Below are 15345 nucleotides of genomic sequence, written 5' to 3'. Positions count from 1 at the left end.
TTATTTTATTTTTTTACAATCGAAAAACCTTAAAAAAGCTTTTATATAGAGCAATATCCACTAAACGTGCTCAAAGCGGTTTAAAAGGGGCACCTGGCCAACAGAATCACGATATTACAATTTTCTCCGACAGAGACAACGCTGTTAACGGCCAGATACTCATTTTACACATGAGCACGATGAGAGAATGTGAGTAAAGATACTTTTCCAAGGACTCAACTATGCGCCGAAAGAGGCTCGAACCCAGGACCTTCCGATCCGAATGCGAGTGTCATACCACAAGACTTTCTATGAAAGTTTATTCTTTTCCCTTCCTTTTTCTTTTTATTTCATTGAAATAGCATGGGTAGTCAGTTATCTCATAAATATTTTTTAAAAACATAAAACACATTATTTATGCGGAGTTGCGCCCCTTCATGCAAGGAAATATGGTAGGATTCTATGACACCATCCAAGGGGCTTAATTAAATACATTTCGTCATAATACCGGATTTGGGAGATTATAAAAATATGAATCATCACTTCAAATATTGAGTGGTCACTAGATGTGTATAGGGAATGAGATTAGCGGAAGAGTAGCGTCCCTTGATTGGAAGTCACGAGCGGAAAAGTTATTAGAGAGAGAGCGTCATGTTGGTTGTACGGCATGAGACACTTCACCGAAAGAGAGGACGAGAGAGACGCATGCGCAAAACCATTTTGACGTTCTCTCTGTAAAATGACGTCCAATCAAGGGACGCTACTCTTCCACTAATCTCATTCCCTATTGATTGAAGCAATCAATTTTAAAATCAATTTGTTTCTCCAAGGGGAATATCTTAGTGGGTCCAATCACCAGCGATTAATGAATCCACTTCAGCGTTTTTGGACTAGATAGTTCGTGATTAGATATACTCTTTGCACAACAACTTCCTCAATGAACATTAGGCACTTTGTTTTGTCATACTGTAAAAATACACTAAATAAAGCCTTCTGCCATATCACACACACACACACACACACACACATACACACATACCTATGTATATATATATATATATATATATATATATATATATATATATATATATATATATATTATTTTAATATTTACCACAATGTCGAGCCATTGCTACATGTCGAGCACTATTCGTACCATATTTGTATCCAACACAATTCAATATATATATATATATTATATATATATATATATATATATATATATATAAATATTTATACATATATATATATATATATATATATATATAATATATATATATATATATATATATATGTATATGTATATGTATATATCAATGGCAATACATTGTTCATTCTGAGTTGTGACACACGAACAAATTTATAATTATAAGGAGTAATCTCACAGTAATAAAAGAAGTCAGAAAAATATTCAAATTCTTCAGGTGATTACGCCGTTTCTCACGATGACGGACTTGGGTTATAACACGTCTTGCTCTTGAATATTCTGAATTCTTTACAATGATGTGCGCTTCTCTGTTGACAAGGAGCAAGTGCTTCCCCTTTTTATTAAAATGGGAGGACATTTCCATGACCATAATACTGTATTTACAGGTTCTTCGTTGCAAAATCGTTAACAGAGTGCAAGATGATGACAACAATGATCGTGATGATGATGCTTGTCATCATCGTGTCCCATAGGCACCGTATGCAAAATTGTTGGGCCTTGGAGGTGAGTAAAGGCTTTTCATGCGAGGCGATGTTGCCGCGTAGGAACCGTAGTCAGCCACGGTAGGGCACGAGTAAGGCGAAGGTCTGCTTTTGGAAGAGTTCATGTAGGACTCCGAGTAGGGGCCATAACTTGCGTAGTAATCTTGGTACAGATGAGTGGGTCGACTTGTTTGTAGAGGGGTGGGTAGCATGGACATGGTGGACATTGAAGGGAGGGGTGGTGGGGGTATAGAGGTCATAGGTGACATGGGAGGTGTCATGGACGAGAAGGAGGGAGGTTGATCAGTGACCATTTCACCTGAAAAATAAAATGAAAAAATATTGTCTGTATTAGGTCCTCCAGTCTCTGGGTATGACCGTAGCCATCGTTAACTTATAGCCTGACACTGACCAAACATGACGTCAACATGCCAGTCTTTTGCCGCAAAAGAAAACAAATCGTGAGTTGTATTCAATAGTTCAACCAATGGGACCACTTGTTTCCATGAGCACTACTAACGACAACTCACTAGCGGTGCAAAAACCAAATAATGACGTCAAAATGCCAGTCTTTTTGGGTTTCAGTGTCAGGCTATAACTTAACGATGGCTACGCTGACACTGACCAAAAAAATGACGTCAAAATGCCAGTCTTTTTGGGTTTCAGTGTCAGGCTATAACTTAACGATGGCTACGGGAAAACACGTATTCAACATTTTGACCAGAAGACTCACTCTTCAAATATCAAGCGATTAAAGTGACTCTCATGTTGTCAAAGTCTTTCTAAATTATTACAACCAGAAACGTCACAAACGAACAGTCACGTTCTTTACAAGTTATGCGTCATCTCTAGATGCTTTACACACACATTTGAATCATAACCAGGTTCTTATCAAATCGGTTAGGATTAACCTATTAAAAAGAAAAAAAACACCTTTCTTCATTCCTAATATTATGTGGTTTTGTTCAAGAAAATGTTTATTTTGTTTTTGTTTTCTATTACAGAGAAAAGTACTTCATTTGTTAAAAATCGATTGATGCTGACAAACATTTACTGTTGTCTTTAAATAAAATATCTCTCTAGACGAACCGTAAGAGAGAAAGAGAGAGAGAGAGAGAGAGAGAGAGAGAGAGAGAGAGAGACGGTTTGTGTGTGTGTGTGTGTGTGTGTGTGTGTGTGTGTGTACTAAATCCTTTTCGACCTGGGTATGACTCAGCAAGTTTAGAGTGTCACCTTCTCATATTAAAAAAGCAAATCGTCCCGTATCAGAATCATCCATTTGCTTTTGAGTCCAGTGCTCGTAAAATCTCAATTCTACCATTCATTGACAAAACCCCCTTTTTTCATTTTTTCGGATTACGATTTTTACTTAAAACATCAAGAATTAAAATGACCCTCAACTATTCGAAAAATCTACATACATTTTATAATCAGACCATAATGGCTAAACTGCCGTACTCTGAAAAAAAAACCCATATTTCAAAATTTGGCCACAAAACTCGTCCTTCAAAAATCGATCGACTTAAGTGACCCTCATCTTGGCAAGAATCTCTCAAACCTGGGACTTCGTGAAGCCCCAGGCATGAGAGTTTCTTGCCAAGATGAGGGTCACTTAAATCGACCGATTTTTGAAGGACGAGTTTTGTGGCCAATTTTTTAATATATTTTTTTCCCAGCGTACGGCAGTTAATAAGTTTGACAAGTCATATTTTGTCACCCTACAGCAGTATTGAAATCTCCTCTTGATGTATTTAAGATTACTACTATATCAAAGCTGGAATAAATGTCTAGTCTGTCCACGGAGCACTTACCTTTGTCATCATCCCTTTTCCGTTTGGTGGGTAGCATCAGCTGTTGTGGGATTCCAGCATTGTGGATCGTTGGAGGGCTGGTACTGGTTGTGCCCGAATATGGACTGTGTCTTGGGCGGCTTCTAGAAGGACACTGACCGGACGTCATCTGTAGTAGCTCGGACATACTAGTGGGAAAGTGATAAAAAGATGTCAATTACGAGAATACACAACAGGGATGCTAAAGATAGTATGCTTTTATGTGGAATGATCAACAGTTTTGCTTGCCAAAACAATAGGAACTAACACACAAACATGGTCTTGAAGTATTGTATTCGGTTTGTCACTAGTCAATTGCTTGGTTCGAGTCCCGTTGCGGGTGGTGCAAATTTGAAGCCCTTGAGAATAATCCTCTCACATGCGCTCATCGTACTCAGGTGTAAAATAGATACCGTTTTCTTTGTCGAAAAAATGTAATTAAGCTCAACATGCGTCAGCCATGTCTCAAATGACGACATATCAAGTGCTGCAGTTGGCTTGCGGACCCTTGAGAAGCGCTTTGAGCACACTATTGCATATCTCGTTAAATAAAATATCATTTTTAATAAGAAAAGTTTTGGACTCAAAACGTTTCCTTACCAGTCATTTGGATCACAGTCTCTAAATCCCTTAGCAAAAGGATTGCTGGCAATTTTTAGTTGTGTGATCTGTAGAAAAACATTTTAGATTTCATTAAAATGGGAACTTTGGAGGTTCTGTCGTCAAAATTGATATTTTAGTTCTTTTAAGATAGAAGTTTTTAAAAACAACTATTAAAATTTATTCTACGCTCTGTTTAAGCTATGATTGAGGTGTGGATAAGTAACAGTTTAAGTTCTTGAAGCCTAGATGCCTTGAAAAGAAAGCCAAATTCCTAATTTATATTCAAACACGAATATCATAAATTGATAATTAAGTAACGATACTGACGGCAAAAAAATAGTTTTCCATTGCATTGATCTCGGAATCAAGATTGTAAGATTTGGCAATTTATTGCTAGAGCTAAAACTAAAAGGAGAACTTGTGTAGGGAAAATTGGCTTTGGGTTTGCCATTTCAGTAATTATTTGAAATTTTAAAAAATTAAAATGACCTAATTTGTTAAATATACAAATTGATACATGCATATTTCACAAAATTTCTATCTTAAACTTGCTAGATAATGTACAACTTTAATATACTCAAGATACTTATTCATGGCAATGGGATAAGAAAATAAAGTTATTTATACTTTAAACACTCGAACAATTTGATAGAACAATTGTATCCTTTGGCATTTGATCAGAACAGCTGACATAGTTTATAGCCTACCTGGGAAAAAAAGACAAATGCAATTTTTAGACCACCGAAATCGACATTAATGTATTGAACATCTTTCTCTCTCAGGAACAATAGAAGGTAAAAATAGTAAAGGAAGACCAATAAAAGCATATTTGAATAGTTTAAACAGCTGGGTGACAAAGAAAGAGAAGAGTAATATTAGTTTTTTGAGATTATCTGATCAGAGAGAGATGAATGGCGTACCATGATCACCGATGTCTGGCACAGACTTGGTAATTGAAGAAGAAGATACCTGAAATAGATAAAATCTTACACAAATCTACACTGCATTTCTGATCTTACTCACCCTTTGGTTTTGGTAGGCAGTGACGGCCATGAATTTGGTTTCCTCAAAGACAAAGGTGCGATGGTTGACCGTGTGGTGGTCCTCCTCTGGGTTTCTTGAAGGGCCCACGTAGACTACGTGAAATCGGGGCTGGTACTTGTGCATCGAGTTTAGGATTATCTGTTGAAACATTGAAAAGAGAATCTAGATAACACTATTATTTATAACCTCTCTTATCATGCTGAGAAATGTGTAAAAATGAACTCTGAGAAGATATGAATAGAACATTGCCGGACCATACAGTAAAATTCGAGACATAGATAATCTAAAATAATCCGCCTTCTCCTGTTCGGGACCAAAATAAAATAAATAAATACAAATAAATACATAAAAAATTTAAAATAAGATTCCCTTTATTCATCCCATAGGGGAAATTTGTCTCCAGAGTCTATTCCAAGGGAAGACTGGAATAACCCAGTCGACATCACATTCGTTACGATGCAAACGACAATAATTGTCTCATTCTTAATTCTCTTGTACGTCACAAAATGTAAAGAAATGCTTTGATTACAGCTATAAATACTAAACACTGTGTTGTAGAGCTGACTTGCTGCTTTTTTTATTTGAGTAAGAAAAGTCTATTTTTGTGCTGGATGGGTGTGAATTTTCGGGGGAACTTCTAAAAATAGCTGGTAAGGAGAGAGTTAAAATGACCCACATCTTCTCGAAAACTCCTAGATCTGGGGCTCTAAAAAAAACCCAGGTTTTAGAGTTTTTAACAAAATAAGTCTTATTCACAGTGGCGTGGCATGCTTACAGTATAAGGTGGTGCCAGAATCAGAAGAAAATTACTTAAAACATGCTATATTTGTAAATACAAAAGAAAGGGGGAAAATGAAGAAAAGATTTACTCAAATAAGTAAGAGGTGGTATACACCATTTCTCAGTTTTATTTTAATTTTAAAATGCTGTAATCGATTTTTAAATGATGGAGCGGTGCCAGGCACCAAATCAACCAATATAGCCACGCCCCTGCTTATTCATCAAACTTCTTGTTCTAATAAATACCCATAGGACTTTTACATTGCCTTAACAAGAAATGACGTGAGTAGGAAAGTGCCTGAAAACAACAGAGAATATAAACTTCGCAGCGGTGATGGGGGCTCGAACCCGCAACCTTACTGGTACGACAACTCCGCCTGGCCGGGGAGATCGTGACTCTACCGTATGAGCTATCCACGACCCCAAAAGTCGCTTCAAAGTTCAAAGCATTGCCTTCTAACTTTACTTTTTTTAATAAATGGAAATGCTTTTTTTAAAAAAAAATCGCATATAAAAATTTACATTAACTTCTTAATGAGTTCTTTGGAAAAAAAATGTCCCTATAATATTATTTCATTTTAGTGTTCGCATGCAGCTTTCCTACTTTTATAGATAATATGCGCTTGGCTAAGAAGCTCATAACATTGCCATCCGGAAGTATAACGGACCAACACACAAAACTGTGTGTATCCATGAACGTTTATAGTCGGGTTAATACAGTTCAGTGAGCATTACTCATAAACGCGGATGGCAAAAAACAATAACAAAGACCTGAGTGACGTCATCTACGTTCTATCTATATAATTTTCTTCTACTTCGTCATTATAATATATTATTATTATCGGCACCTGCTGCCCTTTTCCCACCTAATTCTCTAATCTTTCGATTCACCTTCTTTTTGTTTACGCCTATATTCAACTAACAATGGGGTGGTAACCTAAACATTGCGGGTAGAATCTTTCTATAAAATATCTTTTTATTTTATGAATAATTCGATTGTACATAGAATGTTTTACGTAACGTTTTTAAAAAAAACATATTTAAAAATAGATAATAATGATGATAAAAGGATCAGGCTGACATGAACCACACACCCAGTTTAAAAAAATGATGATATTGTAACGGTAAACTCCCAATCCTTATCTATACAATGTTGTAAAATGACAAAAACCTTTTTGTTTCAATTCAGCTAGAAATGTCTTCCTTCCTATAGATAGAACGAAGATGACGTCACTCAGGCCTTTGTTATTGTTTTTTGCCATCCGCGTTTATGAGTAATGCTCACTGAACTGTATTAACCAGACTATAAACGTTCATGGATACACATAGTTTTGTGTGTTGGTCCGTTATACTTCCGGATGGCAATGTTATGAGCTTCTTAGCCAAGCGCATACTATCTATATTAATCGTTCAAAAATAAATTTCAACTATTCGTAAAGTCTTAATTTAAGACCTCTTTATTGTTTTTGAAGCCTCAGGTTAACCTTCTCCTTACTAACGATAGGAAAATCCTCACATTCGTTACGATACATCCAACATTTTTCTTATTCAAATTTCTCTTGTACATCGTAAAATTTAAAGAAAATGAACAGTGTGTGTTGTAGAGCATGTTTTGCTAAAGAAATTATGTATCACAAGAACTTACTTCTATTGTGTTTGAGTGATAAAAAATATATTTTTGTGTTAGTTGGGTGTTAAGATTTGGTGAAAATCCTGAAAATGGCTGGTAAGGAGAAAGTTAAAGACTTTTGACGAATTGGGGGAAATCAAAAACAAACAATATAATAATAATATATGGGGTTAAAGTTTTACGGCCAAAATCGATGAATATAATAATTTGTAGTAAAAGTTTTACGTCCAAAATCGATGAATATAATAATTTGTAGCAAAAGTTTTACGTCCAAAATCGATGAATATAATAATATGTAGTAAAAGTTTTACGGCCAAAATCGATGAATATAATAATATGTAGTAAAAGTTTTACGGCCAAAATCGATGACTATAATAATTTGTAGTAAAAGTTTTACGTCCAAAATCGATGAATATAATAATTTGTAGTAAAAGTTTTACGGCCAAAATCGATGACTATAATAATTTGTAGTAAAAGTTTTACGTCCAAAATCGATGAATATAATAATTTGTAGTAAAAGTTTTACGTCCAAAATCGATGAATATAATAATTTGTAGTAAAAGTTTTACGGCCAAAATCGATGAATATAATAATTTGTAGTAAAAGTTTTACGGCCAAAATCGATGAATATAATAATTTGTAGTAAAAGTTTTACGTCCAAAATCGAAAAGAAAAGTGTTTTGTCCGAGTATGGAATGAATTAGTTGACTGCCATACTTTAGAAAAAACCCATTTTAAAAATTGGCCAGAAAACTCGTCCTTCAAATATCGATCGATTTAAATTGAGCTTTTTGGAAAAAAAATAATTAGAAATTGAGCTTTAATATAGCGCAATATCCACTTAACGTCTCAAAGCGCTTTACAAGAGGTCGCTGGCCAACAGCAACATTTAACATTTAGGACGGGACATGACGCCTGTTAGGCGATATTACAATTTTTTCGGACAGAGACAGCGCTGTTAACGGCCAGCTAGGTACTCATTTTACACCTGAATACGGTGAGCGAATGTGAGTAAAGAGCCTTCTCCAAGGACTCAACTATGCACCGAACGAGGCTCGAACCCAGGACCTTCCGATCCGAAAGCGAGTGTCATACCACTAGACCACATAACCGCAAAATCTTGGTAATACTCTCAAACCTAGGATCTTCTGAAGCCAAATTTTTAAATACAAGAATACTCTTCAACAGTCGTAACGTCACTTCCTTCCTTATGACGCATGGTAACTTAGTAACACTGGCTCTAAACTATCGGAACCATGGCGGACACCGTATGAAATATTTCTCCGACGAGCATAAAATCGTATCCAGAGGGAAAAAAACCCCATAAATCTGATCATGTTTTGACTTTTACACATTCTGATCACAAGACATATGAAAAGTTCTAGCCAGCTTGAAGAATAAAAAGTAATGATTTTCTTTGTTTAGAACCAAGATGGCCGCCGTTGCCGGGCGGCGTGACATCAGACTACTGAATCCAATTGCTGCTAACTGGCTAAATAGTTCTAGACGATAACGAGGTTGCCGAGCGAGATGTTCCAAGTTTTTAATCAGGGTAGGAAACAGGGATCTGTCACTGACTGACTCGTGCGTGCTGGGCGAGGTGTGTATGCAGTCAGTGAATGAATGAATGGATGAATGTGGAAAAAAATATTGCCTTCTATCGTGATTGTTGTTTGTAGCAAGATACATTACATTGAATAAATAAATAAATAAATAAATAAAAATATCTATATAAATAAATAGATAAATATATAAATAGATAAATAAATGAATAGATAAATAAATAAGTAAATAAATAGATAAGTAAATAAATATATAAATAGATAAATAAATAAATAAATAATATTAATATTTATATTGAAAATTTTCTAGTCATTGAATCACCTTGCTCAATATGATCAGCAATTTATTCCCCCAGCGGGCCACATGGAACGAGATTTTCTATTTCTTTCACTATAGTCTTTAGTACTGTCGTACTATGTAAAAAAAAGTATTAAAATTTTGACCAGAAAACGGAAGTCTTGGGTTTGAGAGGTTTTAAAAATTTTTTGGGGAAAAGATTGGGATTATTTTGATAGATCGATATTTGAAGGACTAGTTTGTTGGCCAAAATTTTCTCAACGTGGTTTTTTTTCATAGTACGGCGGTATAGTATAGATAGTTCGACGTTGACGTCACTCAGGTCTTTGTTATTGTTTTTTGCCATCCACGTTTATGAGTAATTCTCACTTAACTGTATTATCTACACTATATAAGTTCATGGTTACACAGAGTTTTGTGTGTTAGTCCGTTATACTTCCGGATGGCAATGTTGTGAGCTTCTTAGCTAAGCGCATACTATCTATAGGTCAGCTGTTATCCAATCTAGATGCTGTGCGCTTGGCTAAGAAACTCACAACATGCAATCCGGGAGTATAATGGACCAACACGCAAAATTATGTGTAACCTTGGACGTTTATAGCCTGGTTGATATATAGTATTCGCTTGGCTAAGAAGCTCATAACATTGCCATCCGGAAGTATAACGGACCGACATACAAAACCCTGTGTAACCATGAACTTTTATAGTCTGGATAATACAGTTAAGTGAGATTTACTAAAAACCTGGATGGCAAAAAACAAAAACAAAGACCTGACTCATGTCAATTTCATTCTACTTGTATCTATACAGTTTAATGAGAACTACTCATAAACATGGATGGCAAAAAAAAAAAATAACAAAGACTGAGTGACGTCAACAATTGTATCCACTCCAAATCCTTCAGAACATTTTTGTTGTACATATTTCGCTTGGCCACATCTTCGTCGCTTTAAACAAAAAAATAAAAAATGAAGTCTATATAAACAGTAAATTGTCATAATATAAAAACAAGTCACGTTTAAAACAAACCAGCTATCTCATTTAACCGATAGCCTTTGTAGCAGATTGTAACGATTTCGTTTTAATGGGTAAAATTTCAAACAGTCACTCTCTTGTTTGTTTCCGATTACGTGACGTCGTAAACGTTTACGTGCGTTAGATAAAATAATATTATATCTTATATCAAGTTATGTGTAAGCATCTGGTAATGTAGAGATAGAAAGGGTAAGAATGTTGTACACAATGTGTTGAAATTGGAGGTCGAAATGTGTGTCAGTAAATCGCATAGTCTGTGGCTTAGAGGTTTATTATCACCAAGATAGATGCTCTCATAGACAAATAGCAGCAGCTTCTAATGGCGTCATACTCAGTGGCGTGACATGCTTACAGTATAAGGTGGTGCCAGAATCAGAAGAGAATGTCTTATAACATGTTATATTTGTAAATACAAAAGAAAGAAAAAAATATACAGAGAAGAGTAAATAAGTAAGAGGTGGTATATACAATTTCCCAGTTTTACTTTTTTTAAATGCTGTAATCCATTTTATAAAGATGGATGCGGTGCCAGGCACCAAATCAACCAATAAAGCCACGCCCCTGGTCATACTATTATGTTATGATGATGTATCCAGGCCGCAAATTCCTCGCCACATTCTTGTATGGTTGCGAACCTGTCCAGAAGCTTCGTCACAATGTAACGCTCGACTAGATGCTCTGCGGTCTCGGGTTCTTTGCCACAATGTGTACAAGTAGGACAGTTGGAAAGTTCCCACTGGTGAAACGACGCTGCCGTTAAACAGGTTCTCGACCAAAGCCGATTCGTCGCCACCCAATTATGCCTCCTCTTGATGATACAGAAGCCTGGCAACGTCTCTCCCAGTTTCGAGGAGTCTACCTTCCCCGCCCCATCGAGAGACCGAATTTGTCCAAGTCGACTTCCATCGTGTATGCTCTAACCTGTAGTCAAATACAAATGTTGCCGGTGTAGCACGCCAGAATGACTCTATCGCCAAAAAGACACTCTAGGCTAACTCTAGAGTCTGTATCGCGTACGCCAATTTACCTCTAGAGTCTTTTTGGTGATAGAGTCATTCTGGCGTGCTACACCGGGACTTATTTCGGCTCAAAACAAGAGCACGGTCCATTATGCCCTTGAGAGGGGTTTCGCCATTAGCCCTCTCCTCTCTATTTTGTTAAGCCAGCCACTTGCAATCGTCTCCCGCCTGACATCGGGTCGTCGGATTGCTGCCAGGCCCTATTCTTTGAGTTGGTGCTAACGGTGAGTAAATTGCAATAAACCAGCATCCTGTCCAATGGGTAACATGCTATTGTTACTGTCCGTTCATTGATATGGAAAGAGGAAAAGGTTTGAGTTCATAGGCATAGTGTGTCTGAATAACTGCTGCTTACGATCTGCAGAGTTCGCCATTTGGCCAAAGTTTTAAAAAAGGGACTGCCCCCCCCCCCAACCCCACCCCGCATTCCATAGAAAAAGTCATAAATATATAAATTATACAGCTTTATATCTTTACAGAATAAAAAAAAAAGATTGGGAGGAACCAACGTTTGCGGAGCAGATATTATAGGAAGAGTTGAATGAGTGTATTTTTTAAATATAAAAGCGATGCCGATGAAGAGATAAAATAATTATTACACAATCTACAAGTTCATTCAAGAACTTTGAAAGCAGATAACGTAATAATATGTACGGGCAGGACGAGAAAAAGCGGGCATAGGAAAGCGAGTTGAGTTCCACAACGTAAACACACATAACATCTCTGTAAACAAGATCGGGACGAGACGGATGTATAGAGGTAAACGGAGGTAAGGAGTTTGTCGGACGGACGGAAAGTAGAAATGTTTTTTAAACCAGTAACTGCTGTACTCTGGAAAGAGTCGTAGATATTTAAAAATTTGGTCAGAAAACTCGTCCTTCAAATATCAATCAATTTAAATGACCATCTTGGGTGGGGGGGGGGGGGACGTCTCAAAACCTGGCACCTTGCGAGATTCCCGATTTGAGAGTTTTTCCCAAGATGAGAGTACTTTAAATCGATGGATATTTAAATTGAAGGACGAGTTTTCGGGCCAAATTTTGAAATACGTGTCTTCCCCAGAGTATGGCAGTTAACTGGTTAAAGTTTACCAGGAAATGAGCGGGACGGGGTTACGGGGGTGGGGGGGGGGGGGTGTGACATAGATTAATTTGTAATCTTTCAAGTTGTAAAAAATAACAAAATTAACAAAATTAGAAATACACTTGTTTTTCAATGTCGGAGAGAACATTTGAAATTCAATGAACACCAAATGTTGTTTCGTAATTTTTTAAAAAGAAACTGTTTTCGATGAATACGTTGATATCATACAGGTGTTGTGTGTTTCTTTTAGGTCATGGACACTTGACATTTCTATCATTGTTTAAATCACTGATTGACTTTCACATTGTAGGCACGTGATGCTAGCTGCATTGTGGGAATGCGTTTGCCACAGATTGTGTCCCCTGGTTGGGTCCAACCACGCTCTGCATTAACTGTTTATGGCATTAGCTCACATTCTCTCACCGTACTCAGGTGTAAAATGAGTACCTGACCTTCAACAGCGTTGTCTCTGTCCGGAAAAAAATTGTAATATCGCCTGACAGGCGTCATGTCTCGTCCTACATGTTAAATGTTGCTGTTGACCAGGGACCCCTTGTAAAGCGCTTTGAGTACATTTAGTGGATATTGCGCTATATAAAAGCTCAATTTTTAATTATTTTTTTTGTGCAAATGGGCGATGCCGTCTGGTTCCACTGGTGCAAGATTGCTGTAGAGGGCTTTTTTGTGGGAATATAAATGTTTTGGAGTCATGTGCTTAACCCATTGTTGCTGAGCAAAACTTTGCTTGTCCCTAATAAGTAAAAGTATTTGACCTCAGGGACTGCAGCAATTGGATTCAGTAGTCTGATGTCACGCCGCCCGGCAACGGCGGCCATCTTGGTTCTAAACAAAGAAAATCATTACCTTTTATTCTTCATGCTGGCTAGAACTTTTTATATGCCTTGTGATCATAATGTGTAAAAGTCAAAACATGATCAAATTTATGGGTGTTTTTTTTCCCTCTAGATACGCTTTTATGCTCGCCGGAGAAATATTTCATACGGGCGTCCGCCATTGTTCCGATAGTTTAGAGCCAGTGTTACTAAGTTACGATGAGTCATTAAGAAGGAAGTGACGTTACGACTGTTGAAGAGTATTTCCCCATGCCATATGCATGTTTTAGAGTTTAGATACGAATATTACACAAGATATGAGAGTCGCAGACATTACTACCAAAAAGAAAAAAAATGATAATTAAACTAGAAATTAAAACATAAACTCACAGACACACATACACTCTCACACATCCGGCACACACACATATTAAGCACGCAAACACACAGAGACCCCACATATACACACATAAGCACATAAACATCACACACATACATATACACACCCATTCACACAAAACAAAACAGAGAAATAAAAAAAAATTTGCAGTGTAGTCATTTGCAGTTTCACATAAAAACTCATTAATCATAAAATAAATAAATAAATAACATAATAAAAAGACGTGGCAAAGTTGAAGAAGAAATTCCAATGTAAACATAATGTGTTTGTTTGTTTGTGGACGTATCCAGTCATTTGTTTATCCCGTCAAAGATGGAATTTCTCGTCTTCACGCAGATAGTATCGAGCACCACCTGTTTGTGTTTGCTTTTACATTAATTATACTTGACACGATGTATCTCAGTTGACACAATCTAGTCGAAATTTCATAACTATTAACCTTCTCCTTACCACCTATAGGTAATAACGTGAAGTTGAATGTAAGCTTCGATTTATTTACAAAAACAGATCAAATGAACGTTTCGGGTTTCCCCTTTATCAGCAAAACAGGATGATTGAAACACCACAGATGAATCTGTGGTGTTTCAATCATTCTGTTTTGTTGATAAAGGGGAAACCCAAAACGTTCATTTGATCTGTTTTTGTAATTAAATTGAAGCTTACATTCAACTTCACGTTATTATTTATTTCTTCGAGCTTCGAGCAGCAACATTTACACTACCACCTATAGGAAAATCGTCACATTTGTTTCGATGCAACCGTCACTGTTCTCATCCAGATTTCATTTCTTTTTGCTATAGCTATATAGAGTTCATATTGACGTACAGTATTATGTTCAGAATGTACCTACTTGTTGCTTTTCTGTTTGAGTAAGAAATGTGTTTTTGTTTTGGGGAAAATTTTGGGGAAAATTTTGAAAATGGCTGGTAAGGAGAGGGTTAAGGAAAACTACTTGAGATTAAAACGTTGTAAGGCGAATCTGGTATAATAATATACTGATTTTGATTCCTACACAATTAACAAGCAATGTATACTGTAATGTTGGCGGTTGAAAAAAAAAGTTATAATATACAAAAATTGTAAAAAAAAAAAAATGATGGATAGTAAGATTGATTAAGAACAATATTTAAGAGAGATATTTTGGGGGTAAATGTATAACTAATTTACTTAGAGAGGGAGAAGGAACATGAGCTAGGAGGCTGACATAGAGAAACGTCAATGTAAATACACAAACACATACACACACACCGATTGAAAGAGAGAAATAAAGAGAGAGAGAGAGAGAGAGAGAGAGAGAGAGAGAGAGATAGCTAAAGAGAGAGAGAGTTTGTGTGTGTGTATTTGTGTTTGTGTATGAGAGAGATAGATAGATAGATAGATAGATAGAGAGAGAGAGAGAGATAGATAGCTAAAGAGAGAGAGAGTTGGTGTGTGTGTATTTGTGTTTGTGTATGAGAGAGATAGATAGATAGATAGATAGAGAGAGAGAGAGAGAGATAGATAGCTAAAGAGAGAGAGAGTTTGTGTGTGTGTATTTGTGTTTGTGTATGAGAGAGATAGA

The 15345-nt window shown here is 36.4% G+C and overlaps 1 protein-coding gene across 2 annotated transcripts in view; it reads right to left on the bottom strand.

Moving 5' to 3' along the window:
• Window positions 1-1304: 1304 nt before the first annotated feature.
• Window positions 1305-15345, bottom strand: part of LOC144968950 (T-box transcription factor TBX1-like) — a 55082-nt gene continuing 41041 nt past the window's right edge. For both annotated transcript variants that reach the window (XM_078907840.1, XM_078907841.1), the window contains exons 6-9: window positions 5124-5282; window positions 4098-4165; window positions 3480-3646; window positions 1305-1987 (exon numbers count right to left, since the gene is read on the bottom strand). In XM_078907840.1, the coding sequence (XP_078763966.1) occupies window positions 1644-1987; window positions 3480-3646; window positions 4098-4165; window positions 5124-5282 (738 nt within the window). In that variant the 3' untranslated portion in view covers window positions 1305-1643. The remainder of the gene's footprint in view (window positions 1988-3479; window positions 3647-4097; window positions 4166-5123; window positions 5283-15345) is intronic.

The sequence above is a fragment of the Berghia stephanieae genome, chromosome 3 (genome assembly GCF_034508935.2).
Source record: "Berghia stephanieae isolate SIO BIC M18660-M18661 chromosome 3, UCSD_Bste_1.3, whole genome shotgun sequence".
Lineage (NCBI taxonomy): Eukaryota > Metazoa > Mollusca > Gastropoda > Nudibranchia > Aeolidiidae > Berghia > Berghia stephanieae.
Note: the sequence above shows the minus strand (reverse complement) of the source record. Positions and strands in the feature narration are given on the sequence as shown.